Below are 18456 nucleotides of genomic sequence, written 5' to 3'. Positions count from 1 at the left end.
ACAGGCATGAGCCACTGCACCTGGCCTCACTCTACTTTAAAGATTCTGCAGCAGATTGTATTTTCCAAAGATAGCTACAACACTGTCTTTCATCCAACAAGACCTTCTAAGCCTTGCCCATTCCCTCCATCAACAGGTACAATCTAATTCCTCTACCTTTGAATCTGTGGGGACTTGTGACTAACCTGGAACCAATAAATGTGACAAGTGACACTGCATGACTTGCAAAATTGGGTTATATTAATAAAAGGTATTACCACTTTCACCTTGCTCTCTGAAGCACTGAACCTATTTCCCTGAAGCACAAATTCCAACTGGCTTGAGGCAACCACGTTGTAAGGAAACCCAAATCAGCTCACACAACAAGAAGATGCAAATTGCAAGAAGGAGCATGCCCAGCCAGCTGGCAAACAACTGGTGCAGCCCCCAGCACTTTTAGCTTCTGATGCTATCTGACTGCAACCTCATGAGTGATCCTGAGCCAGAACTGCTCCGATGACATTTTCCCAGAATCCTTACCCAGGAAACCATAAAAGATAATGAAATTATTATTGTTTTAAGCCACTAAGTTTTTGAGTAATTTGTTGCACAGCAATAGATAATCAGATACTATAAATAGAAACCTTGAACAACGAAATATGGTTATAGTTCATACAAGAAAGACAATGAGGAATTCTAATCAGCCTACCTATATTCAAAGTAAAGGCCTTCATCTCATATGGTGAATGAATTTACAATTTAATAAATCTGGTGAATGTAATGTCCTCAGTCAAAATAAAATATCTACAATATATATCGTAAGTTAAAGTTCCCTGCTTTGTCTTTTTCAAATAACAATTCTCCACCTCTGATTAGGCTGGAGAAGTGGGCTATTTCACAGAAAACATAATTTTGCAATTTCAAGAGGCTCAGAAATTCCCCTGAACCCACGGACCCCAGTTTTACCATATGATGGATAATTTTTTTTTATATTTATTAATAATCATTTTCTTAAATACCCTACTGTTCCAGATAGCTTTTATAATAAATATTTTGGCAAAATTAGAAGCTACACCATGAGAGGAATCACACAGATGTCAACCTGCAAAGTCTACTCCTGCTTCACCAGTTGGCTAGCTGGTGACTGAAGAGACATGACTGGTGACTGTTCAGTGATTCCCCAGGTGCTGACTGCCAGGAGGCTTGGCTTGCTCTGGTTTCCAGAAACTCTTTCTTAGTGAAGAGGACTCCCATTTAGTAGTTCAATGCATTAGATTTTTGACAAGACATTTAAAAAGGTAACTTGTCTTGCTTGGCTTGGGTTTTCAACTATTTTTTTGTCTTGTTTTTGTATGTTGTTTTCAGACAGAATATTTTACATACATTTTGCCTACTTTTTTTCAAGTAATGAATAGTGGGAATTTGGACTGATCATCATTCTCAATATCCTGTAGACATGAAAAACCACAAGCCAGGAATTTCGGGGCAGCACAATGTAGTGGCAGTAGTCACTACATACATCATCCTATATTAGGAAGCCCTGTAATAACTTCTAAATCATCTTGTAATCAATTTGCTTACTGTTAATAAGGTAGAACCATTTCTTTGCTCTGCGAGTGACATATATTCTGGGACTATGTTGAGGTCAAGACATACATCTGTGTCACCAACTCCTCAAGAAGGAAAGTATGGATTTTTTTACTAGAAATAAGAATTTAACAGTCAGAGAAATAAATAATTATGCAGAACACGGTGGAGCATTGATCTAACTTCACAGCACCCTGCCATTTTCTGACAATGGGTCTCTTTCCTTACATGTGAGCTTATGACCCAGGCCCGTCAGTGTGCCCATCTCTCTACCCACAATTACTAACTGAGAGATGAGAATGTGACCAAAGGCAGACTAGGGTCCTCCCTGGCACATTTCCACCAGAGTTATATGGAAAGATGGCTTCTTATCCAGCACCCATCTGGAAGAATCTGAAGCTGAAGCTGCCAAGAGCCATCTTGCCCAGAAAATGAAGTCTGAAGGAAGAATGAAACCAGAGATAAGCAGGGCCAAGAGCTAAAAAGATGGGCCCAAATGACGTTACTCAAAGCCTTAGATCCAGCTGATATTTAAAACCAGCTGTATGTACCCAGGACTCCACAGTTACATGAAAAAATAGATTTACTTTTTTGCTTAAGCATAAGTTTGACTTTGGTTTCAGTCACCTACAACTAAAAAATCTGACCAGTGGGAAGCATAAATAGGGTTGTCTTTCAAGAGAGTGATGACAAACTCCAAAGCAAATTCTAGAGAAAGAAAAATCTCAAAATATTGGCTTAATGATTTTCTTTTTATATGTGAAGGATACCCAGTGGTCTCTGAGTAACAGGAAACCTAGAAAGCTACTGAGTTTCTTACCTTGACTGCTGTAGACTGGGGTATGACTTTCAGCGGTTGGCCCTGTGCACTGGCACCTGGGTCGTGGGGCCATATTGTCAGCAGTCCATCACTGCAGCCGCTGGAAAGCAGCCTGCCATCCGGTGACCACTTCAGAGCACACACAGCTTGCTTGTGGCGAAGTGTTCCAACATGATGCTGGGCTACCCGAACATCATGATGATAAACACGCCCCAATCTTGACCCACTGTGAGTTTACATAACAAAAAAATTAAGCCCTGTTGCTACATAAACATTTGAAAACATGGAGAAAAGCATAGTTCAAAGTAAAACTTCTGAAAGACCCCTAGGACAGATTCAAAACACAGGTGGAGATTCCTTGGGTTAATAAGGATGGAGTGTTCTGCCTGGAGGACTCTTTGCACAAGTGAAATTGATTTGTCTGGCAGAGTTTGAAGTCTGGATTTAAAAATATCCTTTGATAGATGTTTCTAATGACTTTAATCTGATGTAGGCAGCCATGGAAAATTAAGCTGAGATTACCAGATTTTCCCAAATGGTAGTTTATATACTGGACCTAGGAAATATTAATACTTTTCTGCAACTTTGAATATTTCAGAGTGTCTCAATGAAATGGTTTCAGTATATATTTATAGTAAAATGTTAAACGTAGAAAAAGGAAATAATTTTCTAACAGGTAGATTCCTATTAACCTATAGATCCACTCTTAGTTTTGCTAAAGGCACTAATATGTAAAAGAAGTTTAAAACCAATTGAATGTCACAGCAAACTGCAATATGATTCCTAATCAGTGGATAATGTCTCTATTCATGCTCACTGATGTGAAACTAAACAACTAAAGATCACATCACTTTTTCAAAGATAATGAACTCTTTCTAGATTAATTTAATTTTCTCTAAGGAGTAAGTAAATGATGTTCCACAATTATTTCCGACATTTCTCAAAGTCCAGTGTCACATTGTTTAAAACTATGCAATGCTGAACAGCATTCTGATAAACGATATGGGCTCTGGAGCCAGACCAGCTGGGTTATCCCAACTCTGTCACTTACTAACCACGTGACTTCAGGCTAGTGTATTAGTTTACTCATTTGAAAAAACAAAATTGAGGATAAGAGACCACCTTATCACGTTACTGCAGTGATTAAAATGAAATTACACACATAAAAAGTACAGCACAGTGCCTGGCACAGAGTAGTCTGAAAATGTTAGCTGCTATTATTATAAGAAAGGATCTGTTCATTTTCCTCGTGGATAATGAAACTAAACTTTAACAATGCAGATTAGAAAAGGAGCTTGAGTACATAGGAAGGAGTTTGAGTACATACAAAGGAGACTGCAATAACTAAGTTGTTTTAAGTATGGCCAAAATCACAAGATATTCAAATCTCAAGTTTACATCAAATTATTTAAATACATTTTTAAAGTCTTTGGGATTTATCTAACTTAAGTCTACCTTAATCTTAAGAACTACAATATGAAAATGAATGGCTATGATTAAAAGCAGTATATATTTAGACCAGTTATATAGGCTCACAGGAACAAGTCACTTAATTTTTCTGGTTAAAAAAGAAGCAGTTAAACTAAATCATTAGTTCTCAAAGGGATACATCATCAGCATCACTTGAGAAATGAGAAATGGCAATTACCAGCCCCTCAAGACCTAATGGATCTGAAGCCCCCCACGTGAAGCCAGCAATCTGCGTTTTGAGGAGCCCTCCAGGTGATTGTGATGCATGCTTAAGTTTGAGAACTACTGAACAGGATAATCTACGAGGTTCCTTCCGCCATAATTTCTGTGGGTCTGTGAATTGGAAATGTGCCCCAAAGAGCTCAACATATTCCATAGTATAGATACTGATAGCAATAAATACTTGATTTCAGCACAATATCCCTTTAGTACCTATTACTTAGCACAGAGAAACCTTTTGCTTGAAGGGAGTTTCACATTTTATCTGAACAATTTAGTGAATCCCATGCAGAAGGCACACATGGTACATGTGGGCACCAAGACACTTATATCGCCAGCAGATCAGAATACCTGAGAGGGTGGGATCATACCTGATATTAAGTCCAACGGCCTATTTTGTTTTATTTTTTATCAGTTTAGGTTTTGAATATTATAATTGTTTACTCAGGCCCCATAATCAATTGTTAACACAAACACAACTGTCTCCAACAAGACACTTCTTACCTGCTGAGGATAAAGTGATTCCAGCTCAGAGCCCCAACTACTGACAAATGACCAAGCATATTTCTCAGCCGCTTTTTAGTTACCACATCCCATAACTGAAAAAATGAACAAGGAGAGTTATGTAGCATTGGAGTTTTCACAGCCCACTGTCTTCTCAAAGGCCTGAGAGCCAATTACTGTTGATATTGTTAGTTTTTGTACTAAGTGAAAACCCAGCACCTCTAGCCAGCAGTTCTCAATTCTGACTGTGTATTAGAATCAGCTGGGGAGTCTGTACCACAATGGATGCAGATTTAGTTGGCGGAGTAGAACCTGGGGATATGGCAATTGTTTTAAAGCTCCCCAGGTGAATTCAATGTGTAGCCAAGGGTTGAGAATCATTACCACATTTCTAGCTCCTTCTGAATTGTGAGAATTACAAATCTGGAAATCTACCTACAGTTACCAACAAATGTATTAATAAGATGTGGGTACCTGGACACTTCCTAGAATCAGAAATTCCACTTATTGCTAAGAGACTCCTTTCCTGCCAGCTACAGATAATATTCTGATCACCATGGGGAATGACACCTTTGGTGTAAGAAGAAATTATGACATAGACTTCACAGCATTCATTATCATTGCAGAGATGAGAAAGCAGTGAGAGAGCCATCTGTGGCCCTCCTGAATCATTTGCACATGAATGATATTGTTTATTCTGTTAGTAATAAAAAATAATAATAATGATACATGAGAAATTAGATAGACTGATGGAAGCTCAATAAATCCCCATTTCAAAGAGCCTGTCAGAAAAAAAAAAAAAAAATTAGTACAGACTCCTAATCATGGCTTCAGGTGAAAAGGAGAACTGAAAGTATCTTCCTCTCTACAAAGCTCCAGAACTGGAGATTCTACAAGCCCAACTTTAGTTTCAGAGAAAATATATTTTTAAACATGACAGAAAGATTGTGGTGGAAACTAACCAGAGTACCCTTAAGTCTTCATTAAAAACCATTCAGTAAAAAAAAAAAAAAAAAAAAAAAAAAAGTAGAATGTCATCTCCTTTTATTCCCCATACTTTAAGAGCCACACCTAGTTTCTCTACTTTACATTAACTTATTATTAAAAGTCAATTATAGTGTAGTAATACACAGAGAACATGACGAGAAAAAAAACTGGCCAGTACTTGCACTTCTCCCTCGCTGGTGCCAACTGCCAGGCAAGTTCCCTCTTTTATCCAGGACACAGAAGAGATATAGTTACAAGTGAGACTTAAGTCTATGGTTTCAATCCCATTGCAGTTCTCCCCATTCCAGATGTATACAGCAGAGCCCAGGGCTATGGCAACAAGATTCTGAAAACTCCAGTCTAGGATATTCAGATCTATAAGAAAAGCGCTTCAAATTAGGGTAATTATACAGCCAAATGAAAACATGTTCAAATAAACAACTTTATTTATAGGTAGGGGGAAAAGACTAATACCATCCCATGGTTAGTTGGAAAACAGAAACATGGAACCAAGAAAATCCTTAAACATTCAAAAATGAAAACTGGAATAGAATCTGGTGTCAACACTCACAGTCTAATAAGCAATAATGCTTATTATTTACACTGAAATATACTGATTTAGAGGCATTTAAAGAATTTGGCAGATTCATCTACCATTATTAGTACATGTAGACTTCATTTAACAGATCACTAAAAATTAAAAGCATATAATGCTTATGGAGACACCCTTGGACCTAGGATATCTATAAGGGAGATGCCACCATCATTTCTAACAAAAAATACCACCCAGCTAGAAGAGGCGATGGTTCACGTATGATACCTACATGTTCTCAACAGTATTCTATAGCTTACACTAATAAGAAACTTTTGACTGCTAAGAGAAAACATATTTGTATGACAATTTATTAAAATATGCCCTATCTTATTTCTTATCAGTCAGAAACTCCTGGCTGACACGTATCAGTATAAAACTAAGTAGCACACCAGTTTCCCTACAGTAGTTTAAACCTCTACAATACATTCCCTCCCCGTGATAAATCTAAACTCTGAATGAAGTATAAAAAACAAACACCTGGAGACCCTGGAAAGTACCAGTCCCCAATGTATCTTCTTCATTGCCATTAAATATCATTAATTACCAACATCCTGCCTTCTTCATGCTGTTAACAATACCAAAAATGGTCCTTCTCCTCTATACCTTTCCAAGTTCTAACAATCTTTCAAGATCCAGCTTAAGTATAAATATCTCCACAACGTCTTTCTAGACAACACCGAAGCTCACTAAGCTCTTTCTAGTCTTTATAACTCCTCATATCCCATGATTTATTATTTATAATCTACCTTGGCATATGGTATCAGTTCTGTGTCAGTTAGTCCTGTCCTCCAAACTAGATTACAAGCTGGGCATATAACAAGTAGACCCAACGCAGTTGTTTGACTGATTCAATTTACCCATATTTAAAATACATACATAAGAATAGACCATCATTAGTACAATTCTTTCCAATACAGTAACATAAAATGAATATTTCCCACACCATGCCAACATTAACAATCCCCATCCCTGAATATGAAAGTTGCACCAGGAAAAGTCAAGTATATTAGCCGTATTTGGATGTTACACTATTTGGATATGAGGCATAAAGGCCATCTGGTTTAATCAGATTTCATGTTTATACCAAGCACAGGATGCATTTTGTCATTTCAAGTTTTCAATTCCCAATCTAAATGATAACTTACAGTAGTCATTTCGAAGACCAGTAAGATGAATCTTCACCTCTGGTTGGAGTATGGAATCGTTTATATCACTGGACCTTTTAAGATGGAAGGATTCATCTCTGACTCCATCTTTGCAGCCTACAAGAAACAAACACTTCTACACAGCTCTATGATCCTGAAAATATAATATTTGTTATTGTGGGTGTTAAGAAATAACATTAAGTGGAAAAGCTTAATTAAGTAGAAAATAAGTAGTCATCATGATAAAACTACAGTACAAAGAGCCAGGGAAGGAAGGAAATGAAGAGTACTTCAGTATTAATTTAAACAAGAATATTAAAAATTTTTTCAACAACACTTTCTAACAAAAAGCACATGCATACAGCACATTCTAATAAAAAGCCTCATATCCAAATAGTGTAACATCCAAATATGGCTAATATACTTGACTTTTCCTGGTGCAACTTTCATATTCAGGGATGGGGATTGTTAATGTTGGCATGGTATGGGAAATATACATTTTATGTTACTGTATTAGAAAGAATTGTACTAATGATGGTCTATTCTTATGTATGTATACACTGAATGAAGAAGACAGATCTTGTGGGGAGTACACAGAGATACTACATCATGCTTTGAATATTTCTTCTGTTATTTGGGATTTTAAAACCAAAGTGAATTTTGCTTTTCCACATCAAGAGTTACCTGGTACACCTATGCCCTACTCTGAGACTTCATTAATAAATATTTACTGATTCATTGATTTTAGCTCTTTCTCTCAATATTTCAGCATCACAGCACACAGACTTACTACTTTTGGTTAATTTTACCCATGACTATCTAAGGTCAGTATTCTATCTTTTGTTCAGTTCTCATCAAAAGACCATACTAAGTTCAAACCACAGGCCACTGTCTTTTCATCTCCAACCACTCAGCTTGTGATCAAACTGAGAATTATAAAATCAAAAGAAAACAAGACCACCTACCTAGGTGACTTGTGGTGTCTATGACCAGATGGCTTCTGATAAAAGCATGAGAGCTTCACAATGCTACACCAAGAAACCAAATTGTTACTCATAAATTCCTGCTTCCGTGTTAGCTATGAAAACCTGTAGTTGAGGGCAAAACTGCAATATTACTAAAAATACTTAGGCTTGCTGATAAAGTATCACCAATGTTTTTTTAAAAAAAAATCGATACCCAAAGAATGAACCAAAAAACTCCTGGGGCTGGGCACGGTGGCTCACGCCTGCACAATCCCAGCACTTTAGGAGCTGAGGCAGGCAGATTGCCTGAGCCCAGGAGTTTGAGACCTACCTGGGCAACATGGCGAAACCCAGTCTCTACAAAAAATACAGAAATTAGCCGGGCTTGCTGGCCCATACCTGTAGTCCCAGCTACTTGGGAGGCTTAAGGGGGAGGATCGCTTGAGCCAGGAGGCCAATGCTACCATGGCTGCACCACTGCACGTCGGCCTGGGTGACAGAGTGAGGCTCTGTCTCTAAAAAAAATAAAAAATAAGACATGAAGAAACCTTAAATACACATTACTAAGTGAAAGAAGACAATCTGAAAAAACTGTATATTGTATGATTCCAACTATATGACATTCTGGAAAACGAAAAACTATAGATACAGCAAAAAGGTTTCTATGGGAAGGGGCGAGACGGATGAATAGACAAAGTAGTGAGCATTTTTAGGAAAATGAAACTATTCTGTATATTGTAACAGTGATACATGTCATTATACATCGGTCGAACCCATAGAATACATAACATCAAGAATTAACTCTAATGTAAACTATGGACTTTGGGTGACAATGATGTGTCAATGTAGGTTCATTGATTGTAACAAATGTACCACTCTGGTGGGAGATGTTGATGATAGGGGAGGCTGTGCATGTGTGCATGTGTGGTAACAAGAGATATAAGGGAACCTGCACCTTCTGCCTAATTTTGCTGTGAACCTAAAACAAATCTAAATAATATAGTTTGTGTGTGTGTGTGTGTGTGTGTGTGTGTGTGTGTATAGAGAGAGAGAGAGAGAGAGACTCCTAAAATATCAGAATAATATAGGTACATTATCTCTGGCTTCATAGAACATATATTTTTTATTCTAAGTCAAATATTCAGCACCTTACAAAAACAAAAACTCGTTGCTGTTTAGGACAAAAGAAGATGAGAGAGCTGAGGAACGACATGTCCCCATACATTTTATTTTGCTTTTAAGAAAATATCATTCTAAGGAAAAGACAAGGTTCACACTCCCATGCCAACCATACTTTCCCAAACCCCCAAAAGAACATTTAGAAGGCCTGAAATTTTGTCCCTATTTTTATGCATCTAACTCAATTTTTCCCCCTTTTTACTGCTGGGAAACAGACACTTGAAGAATAAATATGCACAAAGTTCTAGATAGAAGCTTGTCCAATCTGCAGCCTGCAAGGCACATGCAGCCCAGGAGGGCTTTGAATGCAGCCCAACACAAATTTGTAAACTTTTTTAAAACATTATGAGAATTTTTTGTGATTTTTTTTTTTTTTTTTTTTTTTTTTTTTAGCTCACCAGCTATCTTTACTGTTAGTGTATTTTATGTGTGGCCCAAGACAATCCTCCTTCTTCCAATGTGGCCAGGGAAGCCAAAAGACTGGACACCCCTGTATTTAGAAGTTGAAAGTGTGTATTTATGTGTCACCTACATAATTTTTAAAAGAAAATTTCCAAAAAAAAAAATTTCTTTTTTTGAGAAGGAGTCTCACTCTATCACCCAGGCTGGAGTACAGTGGCTCGATCTTGGCTCACTGCAACCTCTGCCTCCCAGGTTCAAGCAATTCTCCTGCCTCAGCCTCCCGAGTAGCTGGGACTACAGGCACCCGCCACCATGCCCGGCTAATTTTTGTGTGTATTTTTAGTAGAGACGGGGGTTTCACTATGTTGGCCAGGCTGGTCTCGAACTCCTGACCTTGTGATCCACCCACCTTGGCCTCCCAAAGTGCCGGGATTATAGGCGTGAGCCACCGCGCCCAGCCCCAAAACATATTTTTAATAAAAAATTGGGACACGCCAGGTGCAGTGGTTCACACCGGTAATCCCAGCACTTTGGGAGGCCAAGGGTGGGCAGATCACTTGTGGCTGGAATTCAAGACTAGCCTGGGCAACATGGTGAAACCCCATCTCTACTAAAAGTACAAAAATTAGCCAGGTGTGGTAGCACAGGCCTGTAATCCCCACTATTCGGGAGGCTGAGGCAGGAGAATTGCTTCAATCCAGGAGGTGGAGGTTACCATGAGCCAAGATCACACTACTGCACTCCAGCCTGGGCGATAGAGCAAGACTTCGTCTCAAAACAAAAAAAAAAAAAAAAAAAATTAGGACAAGCCATAAAAACAGACATCTACTTTAGCATTGAGGATTTCTGTCTCCTTGTTCGCATTTGTATTTGAGACCTTGCCAAAGCACCCCATGGATATGCTTACCAGAACTTATTCCAGAGGGAAATGTAGCAGGCAAGTTGTCTCAGCATTTATGAAATGAACCACACTAGTTCTCTCAAGAGGGTTCTCACACAGAATTCTGGCTCCCAAACAATTATTTTCCAACCATGACAGTAATCTCATGAATAACACAAAAACTTCCATAATGGCAACAGAAAGTAGGAATGAAAACACATGGGGCTCAGGGTCAAAAGACTTTGGGAGGCCAAGCACAGTGGCTCATGCCTATAATCTCAGCACTTTGGAAAGCTGAGGCGGGTGGAGCATTTGAGGTCAGGAGTTGGAGACCAGTCTGGCCAATATGGTGAAACCCCTTCTCTACTAAAAATACAAAAATTAGCTGGGCATGGTGGTGTGTGCCTGTAATCCCAAGCTAAGCCAGGAGAATCGCTTGAACCCAGGAGACAGAGGGCTGCAGTGAACTGAGATCGCACCACTGCACTCCAGCTTGGGCAATAGAGCAAGACTCTGTCTCAAAAAAAAAAAAAGAAAGAAAGAAAGAAAGAACTGAGAGCTCCAAATGTAGCATGGAACAAGGACCTTCTAGAAATTGCCACAGGCAATCATCTCCCCACTGCATGGCTACAGAGCTTCCCTGTTACACTCACAACACCACCATCCGAAGTTTCCTACCAGCTTTGGGCAAAGAGGTACACCTGAAAGTTTACAGGGGCTGCCTGCTGTAAGGTTTCAGAGTCATCAGATATGGACAAGGCATAAAGAATTGCTTTATATACACAGCACCTGGATAACATTTGCCCCATGATCCACTGATGAGCAATTACTTGGCTTACGTGGGATCTATTTCATAGTTTAAATTTCCTTAAAAGAATCAATAATAGAGTCTTGCATAGAACATTCAGAGGGCCTCTCAGTTAGTCTTTGCCTCCAACATCCTCCTGTTCAAATCATTTCTTCATGCTGCCACTATAAAGTGATCTATGGGAAGGGGAGAGACAGATGTAAGTCAAGTCAAGTTGGTGGAAGGGCCATATAAGCTTATTTCCTCCGCCTCCTATTTTCAGCGTAAGTACAGCAAATGACTTTTTAAAGGGGTGAAAACACAAGAACAAACAGTATGAGAGTGAATATAGCAGTGGGCAAGAGAGCACAATAATTTTCGAGAAAGTGAATAAAGGATTAATAACTGACCAAGAAGAGGATAAGAAACTACCCCTCAAGTGCCTGCAAAGGGAGACAGTGAAGAGAAACAAGCTGATTTGCCTTGCAAAATCCCACAAGGGCTCAGAGGCACAGAGAAGACTGAGAGGTGGGTTAGTTGAAAGACTATCAAGTTCCCACACATACACACACACCCTGCCCAACCAAGTAAATACATACACACATATATGCATATACCAGAAGAAACCAGATGTTTATTCTCTGGATAAATAAAAATGACAATTTTTTTAATTCAATAGCACCAGGCACCATGGAGATGTATGAAACAAAAAAACAGATTTTGAGTTTAAAAAAAAAAAAAAAAAAAAAAAAAAGACAGTCTCACTTTGTCACCCAGGCTGGAGTGCAGTGGTGTGATTTCGGCTTACTACAACCTCCGCCTCCCAGGTTCAAGTGATTCTCCTGCCTCAACCTCCCAAGTAGCTAGGATTACAGGTGTGAGCCACTATGCTCAGCTAATTTTTGTGTTTTTAGTAGAGATGGGGTCTCACCATGTTGGCCAGGCTGGTCTCAAACTCCTGGCTTCAAGTGATCCACTGCCTCGGCCTCTGAAAGTGCTAGGATTGCAGGCTTGACCCACCGTGCCTGTACTAAAATCTTTATGCTGAATTTACCCTGGTACTCTTTAACCTAGGATAGAAGAACTAAGCTCTTTACCCTAGTACTATTTTTAAAACGCACAACTTTCGGGAAAGTTTTTACTCTGAAAGAGAGAAGCCAAAGTAAATGAGGGGTTGGAGGGAGAGAAAACCAAAGCAAAGGAAAACAACGCGGAGAGCACAGAAGTACTTCCAAAACTCTACAAAATAATATTGTCAGAGATATAGGAGAAGGTGGTATATCCATGAAGCACCAACAGGATGCTGTAAAGAAAAAAAAAAAAAAAGGAACAGAGTACAGAAATTGCTTTTAAAAAATTAAAAGTAGGAGAGCCAAAATAAAAAGTTTCATAGGAAGGCTGGTGAACAGAGTCGAGGAAATCACCCAAAAGGTTAAAAAAAAAAAAAAATAGTGAGATGAAAAATAGAAGATAAAAGAGAATTGGAGAATCAATCCAGAATATTTCATAAAGAAAGAAAAAATAAACGATAGTGAAAAAAATATTAAAAAATAATTCAAGCAGCTTTCCAAGAACTATAGGATATGGATCTCCAAGAATGAAAATATCCACCAATGGGCTTTTGATTTACAATGAGTTGGGTTTTTTTTCAATGCCAAGCTTTATCATCATGAAATCTTAGAACACTTGGTGATAAAAGGCTTTTCTAAGAGCATCAAAAGAGAAAAAGCAAAGTTGAAGTCAAATTAACACAGGACTTCTTAACAGCAACAGTGGATGCTAGAAAATAATAAAGCAATATTGTCAAAATTCTGAGTGAAACTAGAATTTACAGCCAGCCAAACTATGAATCAAGCGTAAAAGAAGAATAAGGACATTTTCAGACCAGCAAACCCAGAAAGAGCATAACATAGCTGCCCAAAAATAGTGGATATAATATTGATGAAAAGTCCTGGAAGACAACCGTGCAGCTGGCCAAGAAAGCAGCCTGTTCAGCAGGCTCTCAGGGGGAGGTCACCAAGGAAAAGAAGAAACTGGAATGAGTGAGCACATGGAAATTGTTATTGACAGCTACGGAACGAAACATTGGAGCATTTAGAAGAAATATTAACAGTGTCATAGATATCTAGTAAAGGAAAAATAAGGCAACTTTTAATACTCAGCCAAAGTTATACTAGGAAAGAAGCACAATTATACTATTTGACTTGATAGTGAATAATAGTTGTGTAGTAATATGTAAACATTAACTTCTAATTTTACTTTTTTAAAGTGTGATATAAGCATGTCAAGAAACTGATGAAACTGAATGAGGCAGAAAGATAACTAAATTCTTACCTACTATGCCTGTAATCCCAGCACTTTGGGAGGCTGAGGCAGGAGGATCACTTGTGGCCAGGAGTTCGAGACCAGCCATGGCCAACATGGTGAACCCCAACTCTACTAAAAATACAAAAAAAAATTAACCAGGCATGGTGGTACATCCCTATAATCCCAGCTACTCAGGAAGCTGAGGCATGAGAATTCTCTGAACCTGAGAGGCAAAGGTTGCAGTCAGCCGAGATCGCACCACTGCACTCCAGCCTGAGCAACACCAAAAACAAAAAAGTCATGATCAAGTCTAAAATCGCAAGAAATCGCAGTTTACCAATATTATTTAGAAAGTAGATGTAAATACCAGGAGTACAGCTGGAAGAGCTAAAGGTGACCACCTATAGAGAATGGGACTTGGAGGTAGGGGTAGTTAGAACAGAGGATTATGAGAATTATTCAAATTTTACAATTAGGTTGATTTAGTCTGTTATTATTTATTATTATATATTTATATCATATATCTTTAATATTATAAAATATATTTAAAATAATATATTTTAAGATTAGGAAGACATGAAGGAGGCAGAGAGAGAGGAGGGCAGGAAGGAAGGACAATGTCTTGACCCTGTACCTTTCCAAACACATTGGGATTGCTCACAGAGCTGCATTTTTCCATTAGCCTGCTGAACCACCTTCTGGGTTACAAAGAGTTGTTTTAGGCATTTCTGAAAATAAGCACACATAAGGAGAATACTTCTTTAGAAACATATATGTACAACTAAAATGTGATGTATAATATAGAATTACAACTGGTAATTCACTAAGGAGTTCAAAGATTCCACACTGTAAAAGCCAACACCACAATAATCACTATTATTTATTAACTAAACACTATGTAATGAACAGTGCTGAGCATTTTATATATATTATTTCTCCTGCTCTATGGAGTTCAACAACTCCACAATTAAAAGTAGGATAGCCAAAATAAAAAGTTTTATAGGAAGGTTGGTGAACAGAGTTGAGGAAATCACCCAAAAGGTTAAAAAAAAAAAAAGTGAGATGAAAAATAGAAAATAAAAGATAAGAGAATTGGAGAGACAAGCCAAACATTTCATAAAGAAAGAAAAAATAGATGAGAGTCAAAAAAATTATTAAAAATAATTCAAGCAGCTTTCCAAGAACCATAGGATATGGATCTCCAAGAATGAAAATATCCACCAATGGGCTTTTGATTTATAATGAGTCTTTTTTTTAATGCCAAGCTTTATCATCATGAAATCATAGAACACTGGTGATAAAAGACTATGGAGTTCAACAACTCCATAGAGCAGGTATTTTTTGGCTAGAATAAAATCTTTTTTTATTCTTCTAGCCTAAAAATCCGTTTAGCCTATACACCATAGGCTGGTGACATCTCCAAAGCCTGCCACAACTGAACTGCCATCTTAAGGTCCCTTTTTGTTAACACCTTCACAGAGTTCTTAAGTAAGTTTACTAAAATTCCATGTGCACAAAAATCTGGGTCCTATCCCTTTGGGCCAATATACAAAGAGCACTTCTGACATTCTTACATCCAACTTCAATCAAAAACCCCTGGGAAAATTAGTAATAAGAGGAAAGAAAAATAACTGATGAAATTTCCTAAAAACATACTGATAAATGGTTAAAACAGAGAAGATTCTGTTTTGCTTCTTCACAACAAGATATTTCCTCTCCCAAATATGACAAACACTGTGTCAGGTTCACAACTATGCCAAAGGTCATGTTGAGGTCCGGAGGGAGAGGGTGAATGAGCAGAAAGAACACTCGGGAGGGTGGCCGTAGGCAGGTGAATGATTTTATTCAGCAGCAGCTCTCATCAACACCTTTCTTAACTAGCTATCTACGCTGTTCACCTTTATCTCAGCTGCTTAATTCCGTGACCCCCACACACAGCTGCATGGCTGGCTCTCCCTTGCCTTCAGGGTCAGCAGCTTAACACTGTCTTTCTCTGGGCACGAGCAAGCCAAGCTGTGTTCTGGCTCCCCTCATCCATCTGCAAAGATGGACAGCTCTGGCTTTCTCTTTCTCCGGGTGCCAGCTCCTGCACAGTGTCAACAGGGCAATTATACCTTTTACAGACGACAGTCACTTAGAGCCAAGTGATGGCTTTCCAGGTGTTACAGCTATAGTGGTGAGCTTCTCCATGTTGTGTCTACATGGCTGACAACAAGTGGAGTTATACACCTGTGCTCTAGACTCACTGAGTCATGAAGAATGTAAACATCCTACCTCAGCCTATCCTTGACCAAAGCACAGCCATGTTCCTTACACTCTGGGTCCCCACAGTTCAGAAAGAAGTCTCTCTGACAGGCAACGTTTTGGTATTTTGTTTTTCTTCCTTGATATTATGTCCCATAATTGGCATTGCTGTCAATGAATCATGGTTTTTAGTTACTCAAGGTAGAACAACTAACTGGAAAGCAGGGTTTCCCAATCTTGGCACTATGGGCATTTGGCAGCCGATAATTCATTGTTGTGGGAGCTGTTCTGTGCATTGTAGGATGTTTAGCAGTAACCCAGGCCTTCACCCACGAGATGCTCTCCCCCTGAGTTGTAACAATCAAATGTCTTTAGATATTGCCAAATGACCCTTGATGAGTAAAATCACCCCAAGTTGAGAACCATTAGTATAAAATAATATTCCTAAAATGGCCTGCTCATCAGTAGTTCAATGACCTCTTCACAGACTCACTTCTTCAGAATCCCACAGTTACCACAAAGCTGATCACAGCAAGGTTTAGCAGGCACTTCTGTTCTGTGGGTGCAGGGGTGCTCTTTCCTAGATTAGATCTACTTACCACTTTAATCAGCAACTTAATATGGAGCTCCTGGAGGATGAATTCTGAAAGTCTCCATGGCTATGCAGGCCCTTGTTGTGGAGCACCCTCCAGATGATCAGTGAGGACCACATGAAGACACACATTTACTCTACAGGGGAAAGACCTCGCTTCGTGTCTTCACCACTCTCGAAGCTATTTGACTTCTAACTAATCATGGCAAAAAATGCTCTCCTTAACATCGTAGAGCAGCTTCCATTATCCCCTGTCCAGGTTCTTCAGTGATGCTGGGGTGACGTTCCAGCTGGTATAACAATTGCTAAGGAGTATCTTGCCAACACCATCATGAGCCCACAGATGGAGCCACGAACCTTGCTGCCACCACTTACCAGAAAGGATAAGAGGAAGGAAAAGGGAAATCCTAAAGGGTGGGACAGCAAAAACTCCAATCAGCAGTAGGGGGTGAAAAAGAAAGGAGTGTTAATAACCTGGTCCAGGTTTGAGGCCACCGGTGTCCCCTAATTATCTCAGTGGGACTCCCCGGCCATTCCCTATCCTCCAAACCCATATCCAACAATAAAGCACACATCAAAATACCTGCTCTAAAACATTGACTTCCAACTGCATATGAGTTCAGATAACTAAAATTTATATTTATAATATTTTATTATTCTTCTAGGAAAATAGCCAAGCACAGAAAAAAGGCATACACTGAATAAGTAATTTTGCCTACATTGAGAATTTATGACTTTTCTAGTTCAAAGTTTTTGAACTGAAACATTGATTCCTTCAAAGACTCTTCACTGGATTTGATAAATTCAAAAACATGTTATTGATATTTAATGTGCCCAAAAGATTTATGTCAGACTCCTAAGATCTTAAAACTATGATAAATAAGAGATACCTAAATGTAATAAATGTACTTAACCAAGAAAAAAACAACAAGAAAGGCTTAAGGGAAATATTTAAAAGACCATAATATAGAGGAATAATTCAACTTTTCCTAAGAGACCCCAAAGGACAGATCACATCATCACACAGATGGAAATGATGACAGCAAGAGATCCTTAGGCTAAGAGGAAGCATACCATAATAAGTATAATCTCATTATATTTTTAACTTTTACCTGTTTGTAAAGATAAAATGGTTATTCTCATTTTCACTTTTTTTAATTAATCCCAATTCAACATTTTCTCATATATTTGGGGGGTATCTTCTTTCTTTTACAAAGTGGCTCTATTCATATCCTTTAATTATTCTTTTTTTTTTTTTTTTACTAGAAATGCATCATTTTCTCATTGATGGGTAAGAGCAGCTAAGCAACTCTTTCCTTACATTTGCGACTAAGTTGTCTCAGCTTCTCTAGACGAGGGATCTTCAGTTTTTTTCTCTTTACCTACCTGCCCTTTTGAGGCAACATTTTCTTTCCAGTCTCTGTCCATTGCATGAGGTGCCTTGCAAAAATGGAGAGCAGAGTTACTTGTTTCAGAAATTCCTTTGCTGGGGGTTTTCGGTGGTTCTTTGCAGGATCCTAAAAGAAAGACATTTATCTTTGAATTTGGTTTTTAAAACAAGATAATCAATTTGATTGTAGGACTGGCCATGGCATCTTTCACAGTAGGACAGAGTGAGAAAGTCCAAGCTCTCATCGCTCCAAAGTCCATTGCAGAGAGCAGGACGGAATTTTATCCAGACTGCTGACTTCATAAGGTTGTCACTCAATGAGAAAGCTGCCTCAGTGGTCTCTAGAGCAGGTAAGAGGTGCCAAGATTAAAGACCTGACTTCATCTGCAGCGGCAGCAGTGTAA

The 18456-nt window shown here is 38.6% G+C and overlaps 1 protein-coding gene across 3 annotated transcripts in view; it reads right to left on the bottom strand.

The window, feature by feature from the left end:
• Positions 1 to 18456, bottom strand: part of CDC20B (cell division cycle 20B) — a 56185-nt gene that overhangs the window by 8544 nt on the left and 29185 nt on the right. For all 3 annotated transcript variants that reach the window (XM_007972514.3, XM_038010394.2, XM_038010395.2), the window contains exons 4-9: positions 18049 to 18179; positions 14461 to 14554; positions 7307 to 7423; positions 5745 to 5941; positions 4580 to 4674; positions 2387 to 2612 (exon numbers count right to left, since the gene is read on the bottom strand). In XM_007972514.3, coding sequence (XP_007970705.3) covers positions 2387 to 2612; positions 4580 to 4674; positions 5745 to 5941; positions 7307 to 7423; positions 14461 to 14554; positions 18049 to 18179 — 860 coding nt within the window. The remainder of the gene's footprint in view (positions 1 to 2386; positions 2613 to 4579; positions 4675 to 5744; positions 5942 to 7306; positions 7424 to 14460; positions 14555 to 18048; positions 18180 to 18456) is intronic.

The sequence above is a fragment of the Chlorocebus sabaeus genome, chromosome 4, assembly GCF_047675955.1.
Source record: "Chlorocebus sabaeus isolate Y175 chromosome 4, mChlSab1.0.hap1, whole genome shotgun sequence".
NCBI classification, from domain to species: domain Eukaryota; kingdom Metazoa; phylum Chordata; class Mammalia; order Primates; family Cercopithecidae; genus Chlorocebus; species Chlorocebus sabaeus.
Note: the sequence above shows the minus strand (reverse complement) of the source record. Positions and strands in the feature narration are given on the sequence as shown.